Here is a 22510-nt window from a genome sequence, read left to right as displayed (position 1 = left end):
ACTGATCTAGATTGTCTCTTGTTTATATAACATTTGTAATTCAAGTAATAGCAGTGCTTTATAATCAGGGGGTTTGTTCTTTTTTGTTTTCTTATTCATGAAAATTACTGTTGCTTTGTCTTGTTTGATTACAGTTGCACCTATTTAGAAGCTTGACTATTTGCCTATTACAAGTATAGACAGAAGAAGAGGTTTGTCTGTTTTATTTATTCTCAGAGATGAGATTATGTACCTGAAGGGATTCCAAAGTAAAATTTTGAAATTCCACTTATCCTTTAAATACCTCATATATTCTGTGTAGACAGGATTTAAGCTCTAAGCTGATGAAAGAAGTACTGCTAAAGCATATCTGTCAATAAGAGGAGAATCCTAACTCAGAAATGACATCTTCATATGTGAGGAAACACAGTACATGCAGTATCCTGTATTTCTTTGTGTAATAATTAAGCTGTTCTCTAAGACTCAGAACATGAGTAAGACAAAAGGCAAAAATTTTAGAATCTTTCTCTGCTCTCTGAGGTTTTGCACTAAAGCTTGTTATTTTCATCAAGACTGAAGATACTACATTTTTTCTGTTTTCTAATAACAATAATGTGTAGAAAAATAAGTTACTTGAGTAACAAATATTCATGGAACAGTCTGCTGTGAAACTATTCCTCTATTAAATGAGAATTTTAGCCAAAGTTGTAGCACCTGCTAGATACAGTTTGTGTTTCTCCACTGGTAAGTGGGCTGCCTCTTCCTTTCGAAAACCCTGCATTTTAATCTTTTCAGCTCCTAGTGTTTAAAAATGCTGTTATAAGACTCTACCCACTAGAGCCTCAAAAAATAACCAAATACCGTAAATTAAAACAATACAAGTGTTCTGGAACATGTAACTATACTTAATGTTCCATCTTCTACTGAAAGTTACATCTGAGATAAGACTATAAGTAAAATTAGCTTTTAGTTTATGGTAGTTTTCTTCTTTATAGCTCTCTTTGCAGAGTGGGAAACATAATTTTATTTATACTTGAAAAAAAATAACTTCATTGTGGTCAATTTTTAGATTACATGAAGCTGGCTGTCCTGTCAAAAGAGCCCCTGTCCTTGACTCTGAATTCATATCTCATTTTTTAAACCTTGTAGGAACTTTCTGAGTGTATGTTCATTCCCACTTCTAGAAGGTTTCTTTTGATCCCATTGCCAGTCTTCCAGTCCTTAATGGCCTTGAACATCATATGCTGGAAAATAAGAAATGCTTCAATGACATTCTCTAACTAGATTAAACTGGTGAAAAAGAGAGATGCCAGATTTGTTTTGTGTATCCCTGTAAGCTTTGTATTGTTTAAAAGAAATGCAGTAGATGCCAACATTGAATACCCACTGCTTACCTAAAAAGAAATTTTGTTCCCTTTAAAATATTTTAAATTACACATTTATTACTTTAATTTAGAGGTGAGTCTCTGGGAGCTAAGGAAACAGCTTAGATATACTAACATAATCGTGTGTGTCAATGCATCAGTATTTCTGTTCTGGATATGTATGGCCCCTACAATGGGATGGTCTGATTTATTTTAGAATGGAAATAACACAGTATTCCTTGGAAACTTGGGGATGCCCAAATGTTCTTCTCTGTAATGACACTAGAAAAATAGAATGACTGTGCTGCGGGGAAAATACACCTTTAGAAGCACTCAAGTCCCAGGAAGGTCTGGTATCATTCCCTAACTTCTGGGTGTGTATATGGAACTTCTACTCCAGGAGTGTGTGTCCTGTCCAAAGACACGAACTGCCTTCAGACAATTGGTAGGATCTGCCCCTAGATCCCTCTTTAAGGGTAGTGTTGGGTGTTCTGGGCCTGCTGCAGGCGCTGTGATTGTTCCTCTGTTGAAAGGCACAGGAACATTTGGTTCTCTGACTGGGAGAAGAACATGGCTTCTTTAGAGAAAGGTTGTACACCTTCCTCTCAGTTGGTCAGTAGCAGTCATTTCTAAAATACTGGTTTTCATCAGTTACTCCTCCATGTAATTCCCTGAAAAATTAAGTTAGAGAGCAAAAAAAGAGGTGTCTACCATAAAGCCTGGGAAACAGATTGGATCCCTAACAGTAAGGAAGCAAAGTGGTTGTGCACTGTTTGACCTCCAACTGACCAACACAGAGTTTCAGCTGCAGCAGAAGGAATGCATCCATATTCTGAAAGGGAAAAGAATGCTGAAGGGAGAAAGGATGGCGTGGCTGGCAAGTTATTGTTTTATGCTTCCCATGAGTCCATGAACCTAAGGCCTGATTAAACAATGCCTGGTGCATCTTTCTTCCCTCTTGGCTGGGACAATATCCTTTTCTGCTGTAATAGTAATCCAGCATCAGTGAAAGAAAATGTCAGTCACTTTGATGAACTTCCCAACAGAATTGAACAAACCAGAAGCAAGGATGTTGGGGAGAGAAATTGAACTTTTAATATATTTAGCAGAGCAAGAACAGGTATTTATAGTCCTTCTTTTATTAAAACTGTCTTAAAAGATCTGTTGAGATTAGTTCAATATTTCTTTATTGTATCACAGAGTGAGACATCAAATATTTTGACTGCAAGGAAAGGGTGATTCTTTAAAGTCTTACTAAGGGTAACATCTGTGAGCCAACTAAGTTTTTATTTCTTTCATACTGACATCTATTCAGCAAAATTTACAGATTTACAAACTGAACTGGAGACAATTACTTGAAAAAGTTATATAAGATTCATGGTTTATGTCCTTCTGCCTTTCTGGATTGTACCTTGTCTTTTAACTTTTTCAGCTGTCAGTCAGCAGTCTTAAGGTCCCAGCCAAACTGCAGTGCACCTCTGCCTCTTTGTTCCATAGCCCTGCATGCTGGGGACACAGCTGAATGCAGTGCAGCTCCCTTCCAGGCTCTGCAGTCCAGGTTTCCTATCCCTCCTGGAGTCAAAGGTCTTGTACCAAGATAAGATCTCAGTTATTTACCTGTCCTGAAAGTAAGAAGGACTTCTGCGTCTGCTAGTTTTATTGTAAGCTGATCTTTCCTGTGTACACCTAATATAACCTTAAATCTTTTGTCAACTGCCATGCTGAACCTTGAATTCTCTGTCTTTACAGTGCCTTTTCTCTTAATTTATTCTCTCTCTCTCCATCTGCTGATAGTTTCGTTTGCTAGATTTCCCATGTGAACTGATAATAATAAGGCAATAATACTGTAAAATGCATAAGAAACAGCATCCAACTTGTCTTACTGTAATAATCTTACAGTCTAGCCTCAAATGAAAAGTGTAATCTAAGTGCATACTTGTCTGCAAAAGAAAATGAAAAGTCAGAGATGTCTACCTGAGCCAAGGTTTTACCCTTTGTAATTTTTTCTTAAAAAAATGAGAAAATGTATCTATTACATGACATTTTTAGAAAACAGAAAAAATATATGTGTATTAAAGAAATTCAAATAATTGTTGTGTTTCCATCTTCTTTTATAATGTATTTTGCTGGAGCTGTTATTATGGATTCATTGCTTGAAATTTGGAGTATTTATGAATCTTAGGAAATAGAAGTACATTTCTACCCTTCATGTTTGTTGGAGAAAATTTATGACTTGTTATGGTTTAAGCCTATCTGGTAACTAAGCACCATGCAACTGCTTGCTCACTCCACGCTCCTTCCTCCTCCCAGTGGAACAGGGAAGAGAATCAAAAGGAAAAAATTGTAGGTTGAGATAAAAATATACTAATACTACTACTACTAATAATAATGCAGATTTGAAAAAAATGCCTGAAAACCATACAGATAAACCCCAAGAAAAACAAGTGATGCACAATACAGTTGCTCACTACCTGCTAACAGATGCCAAACCCCATTCCCCTGGGCTGTGGGTGGGTGGGGTGGGGGAAGTGAGTGAGCAGCTGTGTGGGACTTAGTTGCAAACTGGGTTTAAAACACAGCAGGCCTTTCTGGTACCCAGTGTGGGGCCATCGTGCCAGGCCCTTGAATCCACACAGTCCAGTAATCCCAGTTATCCCTCTTCTCCACCTGGCTGGGGGCAGGGCCCTCTAACCTTGATCACAAGATACCCAACTTCTTTCTCGTAGAAGTGGATTAGGATTTCTTTCCATAGAGTCAGTAGTATAATCAGCCCTTCCATTCTCCCTGGGAAACTGTCCGCTGGAAACTGGAGCAACAACTTTCCTTAAAGAACTTCCATCTGTGATTGCTTTTCCCTGCCCTTCCCACATCTGGGCCTCTAGGCTTGAGGTATGTCTTCAATCCCACTTCCTCATGTCCTCTACATGGCCCCGCTTAAACCTCAACATTTGTTCTTAATCATCATCTCTTCCTTTGCTTTGCCCTCTTTTCCCAACTCTTCCCTTCCTACTTCCTTTCCCTTTGCTCCACTTTCCTTTAATGAAGAATTGCCTAATTTATTAGGTAATTAGTGCTAATTTATTCCAAAATGTAACTGCTAACAGTTTTATGCTAATCAGAATTTTTTTTAGCTTTAACTCATTGGAGAGCCAATGTTCATGAACAGATGTCTTTATGCCTTCTCTGGACAAGTTATTTTTTTAATTATTTCATGACGTTCTCTGTATTTCTTTAATAATTACTGGCTTGCACGTAGCTCTGAATAGAGAGCTTTTCATAGAATACCAGCTTCTTATGTAATACTTCCCACAATATTAACTTCCTCCATAATGTAAGTGATGAATGAGCTGATTAAATAATTTAGTTGTTTGATAAAATTTATTTGTAAAATTTACATAGGGACAGTGAGGTCTATTATAGAGTCTTTGGAATGAGCACAGGAATGACAATGAAAGTAGACAGCAGTGAGATAAGTAGGATAAAGCCTGATGTTTTGAGATACTTTTTTGGTATCCAAACCAAAAAAAAAATTGCAGCTACAGGTATCTATTAACACTTGATTTCAGTCAATTTCCTGATTTTAATTTTTTTAAAATCTATTTCAGCAGCTTTTGTGTTTTTAGGTAATGTTCTTTGGCATAAAATTGTTTCACTTGCTGTCTGAGTTTGGAAAATGTTGGAGATACCATTTCAGCCTACTTAATATTCAGAGCATTCTAGAATATATACATGCAGTTGAGTTATTACATGGAATACTCTTAAGTATTTTTCAATCCCTTACAGCACCTGGGGGGAAACCCTACATCAAATTCCACATTTTCCTCACATGTTAGTTGTACAGTACCCCATAATTCTAAGACTAATTTTAAGGCTTGTGACCATGGTGTAGTGTATGGTAGTTGGTTTTTTTCCATACCAATGTAATTTGTGAATTCCTTTCCTCAGTCATTATTTAAATTGGAGGGTGAATTTGATCCATGATAAAACAGGAATCTTGTTTTCCCCGACATATCAGATTTTTGAGTGGTTTCCTTTTAAAATAAATTACTTGGATTTCCTTCAGGTCCTCTGGTGTTGTATAAAGATCAGCAGTTGCAGCCAACACCCCTGTCAGCTAAACCAAGAAAGTTTGTGTTTTAATCTCTATTTAGCACTAAGTATGTAAAAATAATATATAAAACTGTCATATACTTAAATCCCTAATCTTTCTAGTCATTAAGATTTTAATAAAGTCCTGTCTTAGATTTTACTTTTGTTCTACTTCTAGAAAGGAATTTCTGCTTCTGGTGAAAAGTCACTTTGTGGTTTCCATCCAGTATCTTCAGTCCTTCCTCTGTTTTGCACTCTCTCTTGTCTCCCCCATCTCTTCCATCACTGTGGTTTTGAAGAAGGACAGTTAACTGAGAACAAACAATTCAGCTTGCAGCTTATTTGGGAATTTTTTAAATTCAGGTTTTGGATAAGTTTGTAATATAGGGTGACTAACAAATCAACAGGCATAACAAATGGTGGAGGAGAGTCTTCTGAACATTTTCATACCTCTTAGGTAAAAGGCAGTGGTTTTAGGTCACAACCCAAAAAAGCTTTTTAAAAAGGTTATTTTCAGCAAGAATGTATAACAAATGAGTAGACATTTGTTTGGCAAGCCATTGACTAGCCATGTTTGGTTTTTTATAGTTTTCAAAGGTTCGAGTTAACAGGCACTTTCCAATGACACGATAAATTTACCTGATGCAACTTTGAGCCCTTTGTATCTCAAGACTTACTGCAGTGCCAATCCAGTGAAGACATTCAATCTGTTTGAGGAAGAAGACATAATTACCCCATTGCCAGAAAAACAGCACCCTTCTTCTGGTTTACAATGATATATTTAGGGTGCCTTAGTGTATTTTTAGTTGTGATTAATGGAAGGTATACTTCCAAGACCCTAAAAAAATCAATGGAACTTTTGGTTTAAGGCTTACTTGTAATACGTTTGTAATTAATATGTCCTGCTGTGGATGCTACTGTGCTGTGTCTTTGTTTTCTTTCTAAAAGCTTTACAAAATAAAAAACCAAACAAAACAACATATTATTTGTTAAGCAGAATTCTTGACTGCCTAGATTGGTTGGAACATAAACATTATGAATAGCTTAAATGCTGCAAAACAGAGGAAAGACAGAGACACAGGTAGTTATGAAGGCTAGTTCTATTTTTCCTGTAGGATACAAACCAGTATAATTATATTTCATTGTCAAAGTGTCATTGTGCTCATATTCTCAGAGAGATTCAGTAGCATTATGGGCACAGCTCTTTCATAGTGTTACAGAAGGGCCTATTGATCACTTCAACTTCCTAAAGAATGTGAAAAAGCTCCCTTAAAGTGCATAGATCTTGTGTTTCCCCTCTGCAAAAATGACTTTTGTTCTGCAAGATTAGGGAACAAAATAAGGTCTCTGATTTAGTTGCATGTTTTAATTTTAAATTTGTCCTACAACTGCAGGAATTCTGTACAAGACTTGACTCACATAATGGCACATGATTTTTCATACCATAGTTTAAAACATTTTTCTAAAACTATTTCTCGTACATGTGAGGCAGGAAATAGAGTTGCTGGGTATTATTACTTAAACAGATAATTCAAGGTGTTGAGCAGCATGAGTAAATCATATGTGAAGCTGTTCAGTACTGGTTTTCAGATATTTTAGTTAATAAAGTGGCATCATGTGTGTTAAATAAAAATTAGCTTAGTTGGATTGAGTTGTGCACAGTAGGAAAACTGTCTAGAAAACAGTGATTCCTACTGCTGTAGAAATTTTGTGACTTCGTGGATTTGTTTGTTCCGTGAAACAGAAACAAGACCATACCAAAAAATGAAGGCATTGAAAGGAACTTTTGCCTCAGAAGAGCAGTCAGAGAGAAAGGTCATGGCAGAGTAGCTAATAGCACTGAAGTCTGTGCAGTACTCATTAATATGTATCAATGTGGAAAAATTAGTTCAGCACTGGATACTTTCCCTAATTCTGTCCTCTGTTTAAGTAACCTCCCAAAGGAATTGGTACTTTCTAACAAGATATGTCTTTCATGAAATTCCCAGCTAGCTCTAATGAGTGTTGCAGTGAGTACCAGAACAGCATTGCTGATAGGAAAGCAAATGTTTTCTGTATGATATGGATTCCCAATTTTACATTGCTCTGTGGTAAATGTGGAAGAGGTGCAATGTAGGTCAGCATAGAGTCAATTCTAGAAAGTTAAAATACAGATACTTCCTCTCAATCAAAGCATCTGTCAAACTTCAAAAATTAGAAAAAATGTGGATATGTGAAACTATTTTGCACTGCACAAAATAATCACTGCTTTTTATTGTGGTTCTCAACAGCTCTCATACAAAAAAATCTAAAAAATCATAGGTGCACATAAAACTTGCTCAGTGACTAGACTATAAAAAATTATATGTTTATATTTTTAATATTGCATGCATTAGTCAAAGTATGAGATCAGAAACTTGGTTTGAATTTTAGAAAGAGTGAATCTTTTTAACACTGTCACATGGGGGAAAATCCCAAGTATTTCCTTTCAGCTTTCACTGATACTGAGTACAAAATATGAGTTGTCTGTCAGCCACTTACAGAAGTGAGGCCACGTTCCAGTACAATTCCATGCCCTATTAACATAGATATATTTATGAGATCCTGACTAGAATAAGTCTGACTCATCTCTCTCTGTGTACTTCCAAGTTTCTTTCTGACACATGGAGCACCTACTAGGCACTTAACTTTTATATGACTTCCTGTGTGTTTGGGGTTTTTTTTGGTTTGTTTGTTTCCTTGGGATTTTTTTCCAAATTATTTTTCCTATTTTTTTTCCTTTCTGATTTGCACCTTAATTGCTAAGTCTTCTTTGTTTTCTAGATATATTAGTGTTTCGTTCTGGCTTATTTGTTTGAAATAATGGCATGTACTTGAAGTAAGCATCAATCTCTCTTAAACAGCAAGACCCTGTTTAAGAGATGTATGTGAAAGAATTTTGTGAGTTTAAATGTATTTTCATCTTTTACTTTTACTTGTGTTATACATTTCATATTTATTCTGACACTGGCTTCTTACAGTTTTCTGGTCTTTTTTTAATTATTATTTTTGGCATTGGAACTAACCAGAGCCATTGTTTCATTTCAGTTTGGAAGACGTTACATTGAAGACCTTTTTAATGATTTTCGAGATGGACGAAGACTTCTGGAGCTCCTGGAATGCCTTACAGGCCAAAAACTTGTATGTGTTTTTTAACTCATTTACTGTGTATTGAAGTCTTAATGTTGTGATAATTGTAGTAGGTGATATTCACTGACTTCTGCCACTGATGAGGACCTGTGGAAACTGTTTTTAGGAGTCTAAATAGTTTTCAGTTTCATTTGAAATTGAGGAAACATTGTGACTGAGAGTTGTATTAGACATTAACACTTTGCTAGGCATATACTTGAAATGAAAATATTCTACCTTGTTTTATATGCTTATTGATTGTGGCACAGAGAAACAAAACTGAGGCAGAGTTCACTTAGATATCTAGATTTTAGCTGGAATAGAATTTAATGTGTAGAATTAGAATTTTTTTCTATTGTTATGCATCTGGTGAATCTATTGGAATTGTACTTGTCTGAAAAGAGAGAACTGCTTGCTTTTATTGACCTGGAAATTCTAAAGTGACACAGTCATACACACTTTTTAATGTCTTCTCTTGTGTTCCTGGTTGGGCTTTGTAAATTTGGCATCTTTCCCTGAAACTTTCTCATTAGAAGGCTGGGAGATTGAGAATCAAAATCCAGAGACAATATACTTGTACATAAATATTAAACAAACTGATGCTTATCTGTTTAGTTGCCATAGCAATGTTCCTAAATTGTGCCATGCAGAAGGCAACTAATCATGATAAAAAGAATCTGGAATTATCTAATTTTATATGCATTTCAATGATTCCTTCCCTGAAAAATGTCAAGGTAACAAATTACCTTCTAACTGTGGATCCAGTTTGTTTCACAATTGACTTTATTTCATGTTGAGAAGCTGCATAAGCCCAATGTATGCTAATATGTCAACAGAAAACTACAGACATAATATAAGATTTGTGTTACATATAGTGTACTCAAGATTCTGATTTTGGACAGTCAAGTTTGGTTTTCTTCCTTTGTAGGCAAAAGAAAAGGGCTCCACAAGAGTTCATGCTCTGAACAATGTCAACAAAGCAATCCACATTTTGCAGAGAAATAATGTAAGTATTCAGCCAGACATGCTCAGAACAGCCTGTAGACAGCACACAAAATGCTTATTAGGTGTTGAATCAAACACCTTTGCTCTATAGTGTAAAAGTACTGGAGTCAAAGCAGTTTTTATTACTCTGACTTGGATATGTTGTCATTCAGCAGTGGGGTAAAATGTGTTTTAAGGAGTTTAAAATCCTCTTCCAGCAAATTTTGGATAATACATCTATAACAGATGCTTTCTGAAGACAGATCAACCTGCACGATTTTATTCTAATGAATGGTGTTTAAAATAAATTTTCAAAAGTTAAATAGAAGAAGTCATCCATAGCTGGTTACAAGATACTGCCTATCAAAATACTTACTCAAAATCTCTAAAAATTATGAAGTCTGAAAACCTGAGGCTTTTCCTACAATAATTTTTTTTTGTTAAGTTTCAAAGGCATCTGTCCCTCATGATTCAAAACACTAATCATATCAATATCACTTTCAATTCTACTTTGTAAAGATTGATTTTTCAAGCCAGTATTCTGTGCATCATTCTCATATTATCTTCCTTATGCAGGCATTCTGACAGACCCATAATTTTAGCAGACATTTCCTCTGGCCAACTAATTTTATCATAACTCTCCTCAAGAGAGTTAAATTCAAATAAACTATAACACTTGCTTAAACTTAACAGTAAGAGGTGTCAGAACAAAGATAATGTATTCTATGCTATATATTATATTGGATTTCTTGATAGCTGCAGGAGGTCACTAATGCTTGAGTTCAAGCGCTGAATAAAGTTATTGGTTTCATAAATCTAAGGTAATCCATCTAAAGATTTGTACATAAATGAAAGTGACCTTATAAGACTGACGTAAAGACCTCCAGCTTGATTTTTCTTTTTATTTAATGGAATTTAATGTAAAAATAGAGACGAAAAAGCTTTTAATTGTTGAAAATCTGCAACATTTGACATTATTGGAGAAAAAAAATAATCAATACATTATTTCACATTACACAAGAAGATTTTGATTGCATACCTGGTTACAAATGATCATAGAAAATGTTTTTTGAAGTATTTAATACCTATCAGCTAAATCCACTGGTGTGCTTTTCCATTCAGTTTCCAGAACACAATAATAGTCCCTTTCAAATCTGGGAAGAAAACAGAGAGTATTGCAATTTTAGATGATAGAACATTGTTTTAGAATGTGAAGTGGTCATCCAGTGGCCATCATACTCATGTAATGAAAACCTTGTAAACTGTATAAAAATTAGGATAGTATATGTAAAGATATGCTGTATCTTGTCAATATGAAGTAGAAAGACCTGCCTCTGAAACAGTTTCCTTAACCTTCAATAATTTGATGAGTGATTTCTGTGGGACTTCAGGAATGCAAAATCAATGGTTCTAAAGTGAACTAAAGCCTGTTAGTAGTCTAGATTTTTCTGCTGGTGTGTTCCATTTTTGCTGTGAGGTTCTGTAGTCATCTGGGTGGTAACATTGAAAAATGTTGCTGCTTCCAGTCAGTCTGTTTCACAGGTTTTTCTGTTCCCATATAAAAGTGAGAGTGTTGAGGGGGGAGCATGGGGGACATGAGGGGTGGGAGATTGTCTCAAATCATGTTTAGACCTCCCTGTGGCAAACTGGGCAATGTTCTTCTGCTTCAGTAAAACAGATGTGATCCCTGTGTATTCAGGCTTCCACTTGCAAAAATGGATGGAGGATTTACCTGTAGAATATGCAGGCAGTGCCCATATAAACTTTGTAGGGTGTCCCTTCCTGCATGGAACTCCATTTAAAATTTAGTATATAAAGGCTAAGTTCCATTTGGGAAATGTTCCAGGACATTGTTGGTTAGAATAAATTGCCAGTCTCATATACTTTTAGTACAAAATGTGGAATTCTTAAAGAGAGGAGCTCTTTGAGAGTTTTAAAGTTCTTGATAAAATATTTAATTTCTGGTTTGTAAAAATGACCTATACATAGATGCATTGAAAAAAAAAAAAAAAAAAAACGAAAATATAGCAGCCTGTTTTGAGCATGTAAAACTTCAGTCAGTTTGCAGATGTGACTTCAAATAACTTCAGAAGTGCAGTAGAGATGTGCAGAATGTAGTTTGTGAAGGAATGGGGTACTTTGCCATAAAAACCCATCAGTTCCACCATGAAAACTTGCATCTATGGAACAGCGATGATGCCAATTTTGGAGTCATAGTTCTATCCAAATATGCAGGACAGCTTACAGTCTTGCATTCATAACCCTGAGTTTGGCTTCCTTATTCAGATAGCACAAATAATGGCGGGGGGGTGGGGGGGTGATGTGTTGTTTCACATGTGGAGGAAAGAATATTCCAGGATGGTGAATACTGATGCATTATGAAATTGCAAATTCGTGAGATAATTATGGAAAACAACATTACTGGGTGAACAATTGTGGAAAAGACTTGCTTGGATCACAATCACTGCTTTATCTGTATGCCAGAACACATCCTGTGTATTTCCTTATACATTTTAGAATTTAATTAAGGAAAAATCAATTCTGTTTTAATCTAAATATGTAATGCCTTGGGTTTGTAGGTTCTTACAGTGTCTAGAGGTGTGTGTGTTACTTCCAGAAAATTATATTATGTAAGGTAGTATAAAGCAGAGTGCAGGAGTTTTTCTGTCTGTGTGATTTGTAATTGTAGAAGCTTAATTTAAAAGGTATTTGAGTTAATACAACTATTACTTTAAATTTTATGTTTCACAACATGCTATAACTGGAATAATTGGGACTCCAGATCACTGCTGGATTTTTTCCAGAACATTAATTGTGCCATTTATAAAATGTGAGTTTTAAGTTTATGGAACAACAGAAAGCAAATGGGAGATTTACCTTAGCCTATGCCTTCATCTCCCTCCAATCTCTTATGCTTGTTATTAATCTTTTACAATTATTTTTTGTTCCTGTGATAGGTTGATTTGGTAAATATAGGGAGCTCAGACATTGTGGACGGAAATCATAAGCTGACCCTTGGTTTGATCTGGAATATAATCCTCCACTGGCAGGTGAGTGGCACTGCTCCTTACTTTCCATGAAATACCTTTATTCCACTGATCTTTTCCCCATTATTATCCAGCAACAACCTAGAAAGTAAACATAGGCATTCCAATGTGGTAAATCAGAAAGTGTTATGGCAGTCTGCATACATATTATCAAGAATATTGAAAATATTAAGCAGATAAAATAGTTTTTACAGGATTAGCAGAAACTTTTTTGACTGTAATATCAGAGTCAGATATTGTAACATGATTATATGTAACAATTATCCTAACAAAAATGGATAGACAAAGCCAATGTGGATACATAGATCTCATAGTCACTTTTCTTTTTAGTATCTTAGAAAGAGTGACTTTTAGATTTTAATGAAATAATCACATCTGTTGCTTTTTGCTGCTGACCCATCCTGCCAAGAATTATTTTTAGAACACTAAAAAGCTGCTAGACTGACTATTTCTTGAAACAGATGTGGCTCATTTAGCTTCCTTTCTCTTTAGAGAGAAAGGGGGGTTTGTGGTATGGATCTCATAAAAACCAGCATGGTAGATGAGGACACTTAACTAAACAAATTCTGAGATAGCAGTAAAATCAAAATTCAAAAAGATCTAGCATCTAGATGCTCTGAATCCATGTGTTTGTATGAATCTCAGCTAGGAGTCTGTCCATTAGTGTTGACTGTGTTCCTCAAGCAATAATCCACAAGTTTTTCATAGAATAACAAGAAAAGGTGGTAGGAAACAAAGCTTAAAAGTCTTTAAAAACTAAACAGTCCTACCAAAAATCAGATACGTATCATTCATCCAAGGAGGGAATATTTTTATTCTAATTTTACAGGACAACAGCAACAGAGAAAAGCTGCAAATAGTTAACTCACTTCTTCCTTTGCCTCCTGTTTCAATATTCCTGGTCTAATTGCATAAAATTTTTCCTAATTACTTATTAAGAGCAGATGGAATATGATACCTAGCTATGCAACTTTTACCAATAATCCTTGAATCACTGTGTTTTAACTTGTGTAAATTATGGACTGAGATGAGTATTCGTGTTAATATTTTGTTTTCTTCATATTTTGTCATGAAGCAAAGTGTTAAAGGTGTGCTTTAGTACTAGCTGTGTACTTACTGATTTCTTTTCAATTGTTCCCACCATTCCTCTTAACATGCACTTGCACAGACACATGGAAGACAGAGGTTCTGGTGCAGCCTGATGAGATTTTTGACAGCAGACATGTCAAAAACAAAAACCCCTTTGTTTTCAGTGCAAAAGTGATTCGTTTCAAGCTTCATCTTAAGCCTAGTGATAACTGTGATGGCAGCTGCGATGGTACCCATGGCTTCAGCTTGAATTACCCATGGATGAAAAATCCAAGGATCATATTTACAAAGCAGTGTTTTATAGTGTGACTCTGTCAGCATAGTCATAATGATTCAGTCCATGTTTAGTCTATACTTGCAGTTCTGTGATGCCTTAAAGATCTAGAAATGAAACAACACCCTTTGGAGACAATATTCGTGTAGGAGGTAATATAAAAGCTGGTCTTTAACTGGAGACCTCCAGGGACAAGTATGGAAAAATGCCCATCCCACAAAGTGTGAATACAGTTTTATAAGTTTAGCAAATTAGCATAATTGGCAGGAATTCCCAATTAGAAGGACAAGTAACAAAGTAATTCCCCCCCTTGGTTCCACCCTTTTCCAGAGCCCTATGTCCCCCTCTGCCTTTAGGTACTAGCTAAACTTTGTTTATGGGAAAACAAATGTTTATGTCTAAAGATGTTGTTTTAACCTTGGTTCCCAGAGGATTTAATCTTGATCCCCAGACTGGGGCCTTTGGGAATGTATTTTGTCTTTCTGTCTAACAGAGAAGGTGAAATGCTAGCTATCAATCTATGTAGTTATACAATAATAGGCTACAGAGGTACAAATATGTAAGAATATATAGAAGTAAAAAGGCAAAAATCAGTTTGGCATCACTGTGTTTCAGTTTGTTCTAGTTGTGAACTACTGAAAGTGATCTGCATCTTCTGGCCTTCTCTTTTTATTCAAATTTTTGTAAATAAGATTCTAATTTGGCTAGAGTTCAATTTTAGGTTTTTTTCTAAAGAGTAGCTAAAACCTGATTGGCAGCAAGAAGCCATTATTAAATAATAATCCTGTTGCTGTTGCTTAATGATGAATATTTTTTTTAAAAAATAATGTAATAACAGATTTATATTTGGGCTTTTCTCCTTAAAAAAAGGAAGAGAAGCCACACTCGGGAGCCATTCATTTGCTGCCTATTTTCCTCAAAGTACTGGAAGCGTTCAAAGTAAATTTGCTTATTTACAGCTCTGTGGAGAAAGTCTTTGTTATTTCCCAGATTTTCTTTCAAGTTTTGAAGTTAATTGCATGATCTAGAATATGTTTGTGATTGTTCTGCCCTGTTTATAGGCAGGTACAATCTTACATACTGACAGAACTGATGGTGAAACACGGCTCTAAATTTCTTAAGAAATTCTTCTTCCTGTTGGTTCCAGTTTGCCTATCACAGATTGTCCCTGGCAAGAAGCAGCTGGAAACATGATAAGTTGTTCATACAGTGTCAGGGCCACCAAACTTCTCTTCCAGTTGCCTACAGCTGGGTAAAATACCGAGACTACTATATTTATTTGTAGTCTGTGAAAAGGCCTGAAAACAAATAAATAGGACTACACAGGGTGCTTGATTTAGTGCATGCTTGTGTAGTTTGTGTTTGTTGCTGCCATCCTGCTTTTGCAGACCCTGAGAAGAGTCACTTAGAGGAATTTTATCTGTCTACATCTAAAACAAAAAACAACAACAAGAAGAAAATATATGAGATTATTGTTTGTGTGGACACTTGTGTTGTTGTAGGTGAACAGGCAAGAAGCTTTTCCAATTTCACATCCTGCAGCCAGGACCACATAGAGACACACCTGTATTTATATATGACAACATGATGGTCTCTTACAAAAATGTTAATCTCTTTGTGTAAAAATAATAGAAAAAAAAGAGATGGTAGAAGAAAGGTGCATGAAAGGAATAATGTCAGTACCAGTCCAAATGGATATCAGCAGTAGAGGTGGTAGAGGCACTGCAGCAGACAGGATTTGACACATTGTTTCCACTCTCATCTCTGTGCAGTGGAAATATCATGGCTTTCTGTATCCCCTGAGATGATTGTGTCCTTTCTTATCTAGCCTGTTTTTTCAGATTATTGTTAAAAGTTTTCCCGAAACTGAACCATCATACTGAGTTGAGCACCTGCTGCCAAAGCTCTTTATGGTACTAAATCCATCAGACTCTTATTTCCTTGAAGCTGCTGCCCTCTTTCTCTCAGCTCTGTGATCCCAGCCTCACTGCAGCGTTAACATTTAAGTAAAAACAGAGCAAAACTGTTAATTTCTGAGCTGCTATATTTTACAAACTCTCTTAAGAGTTTTCTCTTAACATTCTGTAAGGCAGTGTATAAATTGTTTAGTTATGTTTTTAAGAGTGAACTTATTTTCATGTGAAGCCTGAAAGAAACCCTGTAGCAAAAATTTTTGGCCCAAATCTTGACTCTCTCTGGGAAAAATCACAAAAGAATGCATATATACAAAAAGAAAATATTTCAGAGGGGAGCATTTCAACAGCCTGTCAGCCTCATTTGGAGACTAATTAAAAACATAAGGGTTATTGTGCACATCAGTATTTTAATACAAACTACCATTTCACTTAATTTTGATTTTCAGTTATAGAAATGAAACGCTTCTGTCAATCCACCTTGAATCAATGAACAAAGAATATCCTTTACTTTGATAGGTGTCTTGAATATCTATGAAAATGTCCTTAAAAGTGTTCTTTCAAATGTACTTGGAAAGAGTTTAATGGTTCTAGCTATAAAAATGTAATCTATGCAGTCAGAATACCTTAAATATAGCAAGTAAAAAATGTTAAGTTATTCTGTCAGGGAGATGTAAGGTTCCTCTTTTATTAAGAAAAACGAAAAGTTCTTGCTTTGAGAATGGTTTTCTTTTAGATTATCTTCTTCCCTCCCTCTATTCTAGGGTCTGGCATCCTGAAGCCTAGTGCCAATCTTACAAAATGTTACATGCCTGAGTGTTGGTTTTAGGTGAAAGAGATGTAGTTTGAGCCTGAGATCATGCTGTGTTCCTTGTCATCTTACACACACAGCAACACATGCCCAGATTCCAGGACATGGTCATGCAGTGGGAAGATCAAAGGTTCGCTGCTGTGAGCCAGGGCTGGCTGTGCTACTTTTGGACACTTTCTTCATGTGGTGACAAGAATAGCAGTGCTCCCATTCTGTCCACAGATCTCCTTTTGGCAGCCTGGCATTTCAGAAACCATCTTGGTGATGTCTGTATTGTCCTTTCCCTCTCTTCTATCAAAATTTAATCTTTTCTTATTGCCATATATGTGTCCATTCCCCAGGAAGAGCAAGTATATCTGTTCTGTGGAAGTCAGAGTTTCCTGCACCCGAAAGCTTTGTGTCCTGCCAGGATAAACTGCATTAGAAAGGAGAGGTAACAAAGAAATGAGTATCAGAGGTCAACTCATCACCTGACAGCATGAGGCAGAGACACTTTGAAATAGCTGTAGTTTTTGAGCCTGGATGCAAAGGGAGTTTGTCTACCTAAAAGCTCTTCAGGCTGACATGAACACATCCCTGTGTGCCACTTTCCCAGCAGTACATCTTAACCAAGCAGCCTTCAAAAAGCTTCTGTCTCACCAAATGTCAGCCAGCACTTCTGTGCTCAGGCACAGACCTTTCTTCAGGACCCAGGCATCCTGCAGACAGCGTGGTGCTGTGCCTGCAGTGGTGTGGCATGGTGCTGCCAAGGTTCCAGGTGGGGTGGGATGACAATGCCCCTCAGAACACTCAGGAGGACAAGGTGGCTCCAGTTGTAGAAGTGGAGTTATCCACCAATTCTCATTGAAGAGGAAGTGGCCTCAGCATCCAGGATGAATTTTTTTTTTTTTTTTTTTTTTTTACTCTGTTATTTTAAATATCTGACTTTCCCTAGGAGGTAGCAAAAAAAAAAATCATAAATTTAACAGTCTTCACTGTTGCAAAGAAATGCAGGAAAAAGAGAGTAAAACTTTATCTATTGCAAGCATATTTAATTCAACAAGGTGAGATTGAAACTGTTTTGTATTCATTTACTGAAAAGCAAAAATAAATGCTGGGTTTGGATTCATCTCTTTAGATCTAAAGGAAAACGATGGCCTGGATTCTTCTGAATAATTGTCTTCCTGATGGCCCATTTTTTTTCTAATTGTGTCTAATCTTCTCTGTTCATAGACATAGCTCCTTTCTCTTTGATATCAGCTCAAACACATAATCATTTCTGTATGTTATAAACCTTTATATTTCTAAATATGGTGTTCCTGCATTCATTCAGCTATCCTTTAATGCAAATGTGTGTTGCATTTTTATAAAGTTACAGTTTGCTTATAATATTCAGGAAAATCTTCATTTGTAAATATAAGCATGTGATAAAACCCAAAATGAGCAATGAAACCTTAGCTTGGACAGGTCTTTTTAACTATAACTTCAGTATTTTCTAGTCTTTCATATTGTTTGTTTGGTGCAATAGATGCTAATTCCAAAAATTTTCTTTTTAGCATCCAGATTAATGAAAACACCAGGATTTTATATTTTTATAGTGGTGAAGGGGTCTTTTGCCTGGGAATACAGAGACCAAATCTCAGCTTCTTGCTACATTATGTATATCTACTTCGGCACCTCTCAATAATGAAGACAATAAGAATATTGACAAGAAACACCCACTCAGACATATAAAGAAAAAAATAAAGACTGTATTTCCTAATTTTCTTACACTTTATTTTCTGTCTCCTGACAGAAATGGAGGCAACTATAAAAAGTTTCTGTTCTTATCTGACAGAATTTATATTGATTTTCATTTGTACAAATTACAGTCTAAGACTAAAGTCAGGAACATATCCCATGAAATCTAGTGAGGATGAATTTCTCCTCCCATCTTAGAAACTCATAACATGTAAAGTAAAGTTTATACCTGTTTGGGTTTGAGACAAATTAGGAGGAAACATCCTGAGATTAACGTGTCCTCTAATGGAAGGCTGATTTCGGCAGCCCCTCCCCCAGAAGTACCGAAGGAATTTCTTGGAGGAAAGTGAAAAAAACCTCTGTTTATTTAACAAGCAAGGTGCACACAGGCACAAAGGAGAAAAAAAAAGGAAAAATGTTAGATAATAAACCTTCTCGTTGTGGAGAAAGAAGGTGGACTTTTAGAGTCTTGCTTGGCTTCTCCCGAGGTCCTCCAGAGCGAGGGTGTGGCGCCCCAGAGCCTCCCATCTGGCCGCGGCGTGGGGCTCCTGGCGAGGTTCTGGTGTTTCGGACTGGAACAAAGCTGAACAGCTCCAGAAGAAGAAGAAGAAGCCACAGTCCCAGGAAAAAGTTCTTGCCTCAGCTACCAGGCTGGCTAAAAGCAGGAAGGTGCTCCCTTGCCTCTGCAGCAGTGAGAACACGGGGAAGTGTGTGTGAGTCCTTGAACACAAACTGTGCTGAAGAATTCACCCAGCTTCTCTCCCTCCTCTCCTGGATCCAGCTTAAAGCTGTGGAACCCATTTCTGGGCATAAAGCAGACAATAGGGAAATACAATATTATCATAAAATCACCCCAGGACAATACATAAGTCACAAAAGGAAAATTAAAGGCACTGATACTCTTTGGGCATCTGAGATGCAAACCCAAGATATTATTTCAGAAATTCATATCTTCACAGAAGCAAAATGATTGAATTAATTACTGTGAAACTAGTGAGCAACTTACCATACCCAACAGTAAAAGGTTATTTCTGTTTTTTCTACAATATCATGGTAATTAATTTTTGTTGTTGTTGTTGACTGTTCTTTCAGATTACAGCTTCTGCATATTATCTTACAATTTTTACAGTTTTAAAGTGGTCCACCCTTTATCATAAAGTAGCACCTGCCCTCAATGTTATTCTTTGACTGACTGATACTGGCTGCAATTCAAGGGGAAAATGATAATGGAATGCAATATTCCCTAAGTGAATAAGAAGCAATAAGCAACTTTATAGTTAAATTATAGCTTAGGGAATATTTTAAAAGAACTGTTATTCTAAAAGATATATGGAGAAAGCAATGATTTAAAAGGTGTTACTGTACAGGTAAATAATTCTTAATAGAAGTTTTATGTGATCCTTCACTAGTAAAGAAATTGATTGGAAATAAAAAAATCTACTGCATTATGTCAAAATTATAAATATTATAAAAGCCTTTAGGCTTTTTGTAAAATAATAACTGTAGATTGGTAAACTCTTGCTAGTGAAAAAGGCATATTAACTTCATTAAACCGATAAAATTGAAACATATACAATACTCTTTTAATGCATGCAATGAAATTGACTTTTCATCCATTTTGCATGTATGCAAATATAGTTTGCACCTTTAAGTCAGAAACATTATCTACTGTGTACTGAGCACATTTATTTTGCCTCAGTACTATTTCAACTCCGTCAATGAGAGAAGAGTGCTTTTCATTATTTTATCAACTTTTGCTGTAATGTATCATATTAACTAAGGATATATTTCCAGATCAAAGAAAACCACAAGGAGAAATAATTTGAATGAACTCGCTTCCCACAAGTGAGATAACAGATGTGTCTTCTCTGTCCCTGCTTCACCTGGGGCACAGGGAGGAATGCATTCAGTGCATGTCAATAGCTGTCTTTAAGCATTCAGAATTGATTGCTGTCATTACATTGTGAAAACAAATGTGTTCTTTAATTACTTAGGAGTTTTTAAGGTTGTAATCTAGGCAACTGAAGGTTTTTCATGTCAAAAAAAGAAATAGTCAGCTTTTAATAAGTTCAATCATCGATCAAATTCTGTCTTTTATTGCAGGTCAAAGATGTAATGAAAAACATCATGGCTGGACTGCAGCAGACAAACAGTGAGATGATTCTGCTGAGCTGGGTCCGTCAATCGACTCGCAATTATCCACAGGTCAACGTTACCAATTTCACCACTAGCTGGTCTGATGGATTGGCTTTCAACGCACTCCTCCACAGCCACAGGTAGGAAAAGTAGCTTTTCACTGTTTCAGTAAACTTGTGACAGATGGCTGTAACAGGGCTTGAGGATGGTGTATCTTTTATGCACAGGGTTTAGCTTCTTCGTCTGTGGGTGCTTCAGCATTCTTTTAAATGACTGACTGTTTGCTTTGACCTGGGTGCTGCGTTTTGCGTCATACTAAATCCTCTCATGGAGGGAGAGCTTTTCACAGCACAACCAAATATACAGAGCTCAGATCCTTTTCTGGAATTTCAGTGTGTATACCAAGTAGATAGTCTCAAGGAGTATAGGCTTGCAAGCTTTTGAGAAGAGCAAGGAGCAGATCCAAAACTAAGCCTATGAGGTTGTCCTAGGGGGAGAAGGAGATTTTCCTGTGTTAGACTTAGAGGGGACAAATGTGGTGTTTGTTGAAAGCCTCTCTCAGCTGCTGAATTGAAAGTATGGATTTGCCTCACAAGGACACAGCCTTTGTTTTCAAAATCTTTCATGTTATTCCACCAGCTGATTTGAGTTCTTAGCCTCTCTCAGAAGTTGCCTTCTTCTAGTCTATGCTGTATAAAACTCTACCTCTAGAGATTCGGAGTTCTTTGGGGATTCTGTGTATGTGGCTTAAGGAAGATGTGCTAGTCAGTCTACCTAAAAGGCCCAGTTCTTGCCACTGCTGCTTTTAAAGAGGTGTTGCTTTTTCCAATGCGATAAGCCTCCCAACCTCTCTTCTCCTACTACTGTACTTCTCTCTTAAAGGGGACTATCCTGCAAGATGGCTGACTGCTCATATTATTAGGGAGTTGAACTTTCTAGCTGTGTAGTGGTTTAAACACCATTCAGAAATCAAACTCTACATAAGCCACTCCCTTCCCTCTTCTTCCTCTGGCAAGGGAAGAACAAAAGCAGAGATTTTGGTTTGGGATCACAATTTATTGAAAGGAAGTAGTAAGGGAATAAGAAATGCACAGCAACAACAGCAATATTAACAACAAAAGTATACAGAAAGAGCAGGTGTTTTTTCTCACAAAAAGATGGTTACCCCTTGACTTAGTTCCATGTGGCAGCCAGGACAAGAAGATGATGGATGCTCCCTACAGGTGATGTCCATGCAGCTTTCCCAGACAAAGACAAGATGGTGACTGTTCCCACATGCTGCTCCTTGTGGCAGCTGGGAGCAAAGGCGAGATCGTGAGGGGGGATCTCAAATCCCAAGACAATGGGAAACACTGACAAACAACCCCGCTGTGTGGGGATCATCGTAGAACAGGTTTCAAGCCTGCCAACCATGTTCCATCCAGGGAGAGGCAACTGTATTTTTCCCTAAAATTTCCATACCATTGTAAGCTCTGTTAGAATGTGAATATAACTTCTCAGTTTCCTCTGATTTTACCCCCAGTCATCTTTCCACAACATCTTTCCACCTAGAGACAATATCAGACTGCCTGTTTCCTCATTAGAGTATCTGATACTCAGATATTCAGATGGCGTGCTCTGCAGGACCATGGAATATCTGATGTCTGAAATCAGTAATCAGAAGTTCCTCTTTTTCCTTCTCTGTGGGAATAGCTTCAGAAGTCTGAAAAGAGGAACTTATTCAGGATCAGTTCCTGGCTGGGGTGTGCAGTTGCCAGTAAACCACACTGGGATTGTCTAGACAAATCTCTGTGTTGTGTGTCAGACTTTATGCACTGCTGTGTTCAGTTCAGTGCAAAGTTCACCAGATGAACATTCATTTCCTGCTTACTGGAATTTATGCGCTTTATTCAGGTTTTGTAATTCAGGGCTGAAAAACTTAAGCCTGCTTTTACTCTTCTTCTGTCTGCTGCCATAAA

At 36.7% G+C, this 22510-nt stretch overlaps 1 protein-coding gene across 8 annotated transcripts in view; it reads left to right on the top strand.

Moving 5' to 3' along the window:
* Positions 1-22510, top strand: part of DMD (dystrophin) — a 1178400-nt gene that overhangs the window by 360558 nt on the left and 795332 nt on the right. For all 8 annotated transcript variants that reach the window (XM_010394528.4, XM_019282745.3, XM_039551931.1 and 5 more), the window contains exons 3-6: positions 8499-8591; positions 9508-9585; positions 12521-12613; positions 20520-20692. In XM_010394528.4, coding sequence (XP_010392830.2) covers positions 8499-8591; positions 9508-9585; positions 12521-12613; positions 20520-20692 — 437 coding nt within the window. The remainder of the gene's footprint in view (positions 1-8498; positions 8592-9507; positions 9586-12520; positions 12614-20519; positions 20693-22510) is intronic.

The sequence above is a fragment of the Corvus cornix genome, chromosome 1 (assembly GCF_000738735.6).
Source record: "Corvus cornix cornix isolate S_Up_H32 chromosome 1, ASM73873v5, whole genome shotgun sequence".
Taxonomy (NCBI): domain Eukaryota; kingdom Metazoa; phylum Chordata; class Aves; order Passeriformes; family Corvidae; genus Corvus; species Corvus cornix.
Note: the sequence above shows the minus strand (reverse complement) of the source record. Positions and strands in the feature narration are given on the sequence as shown.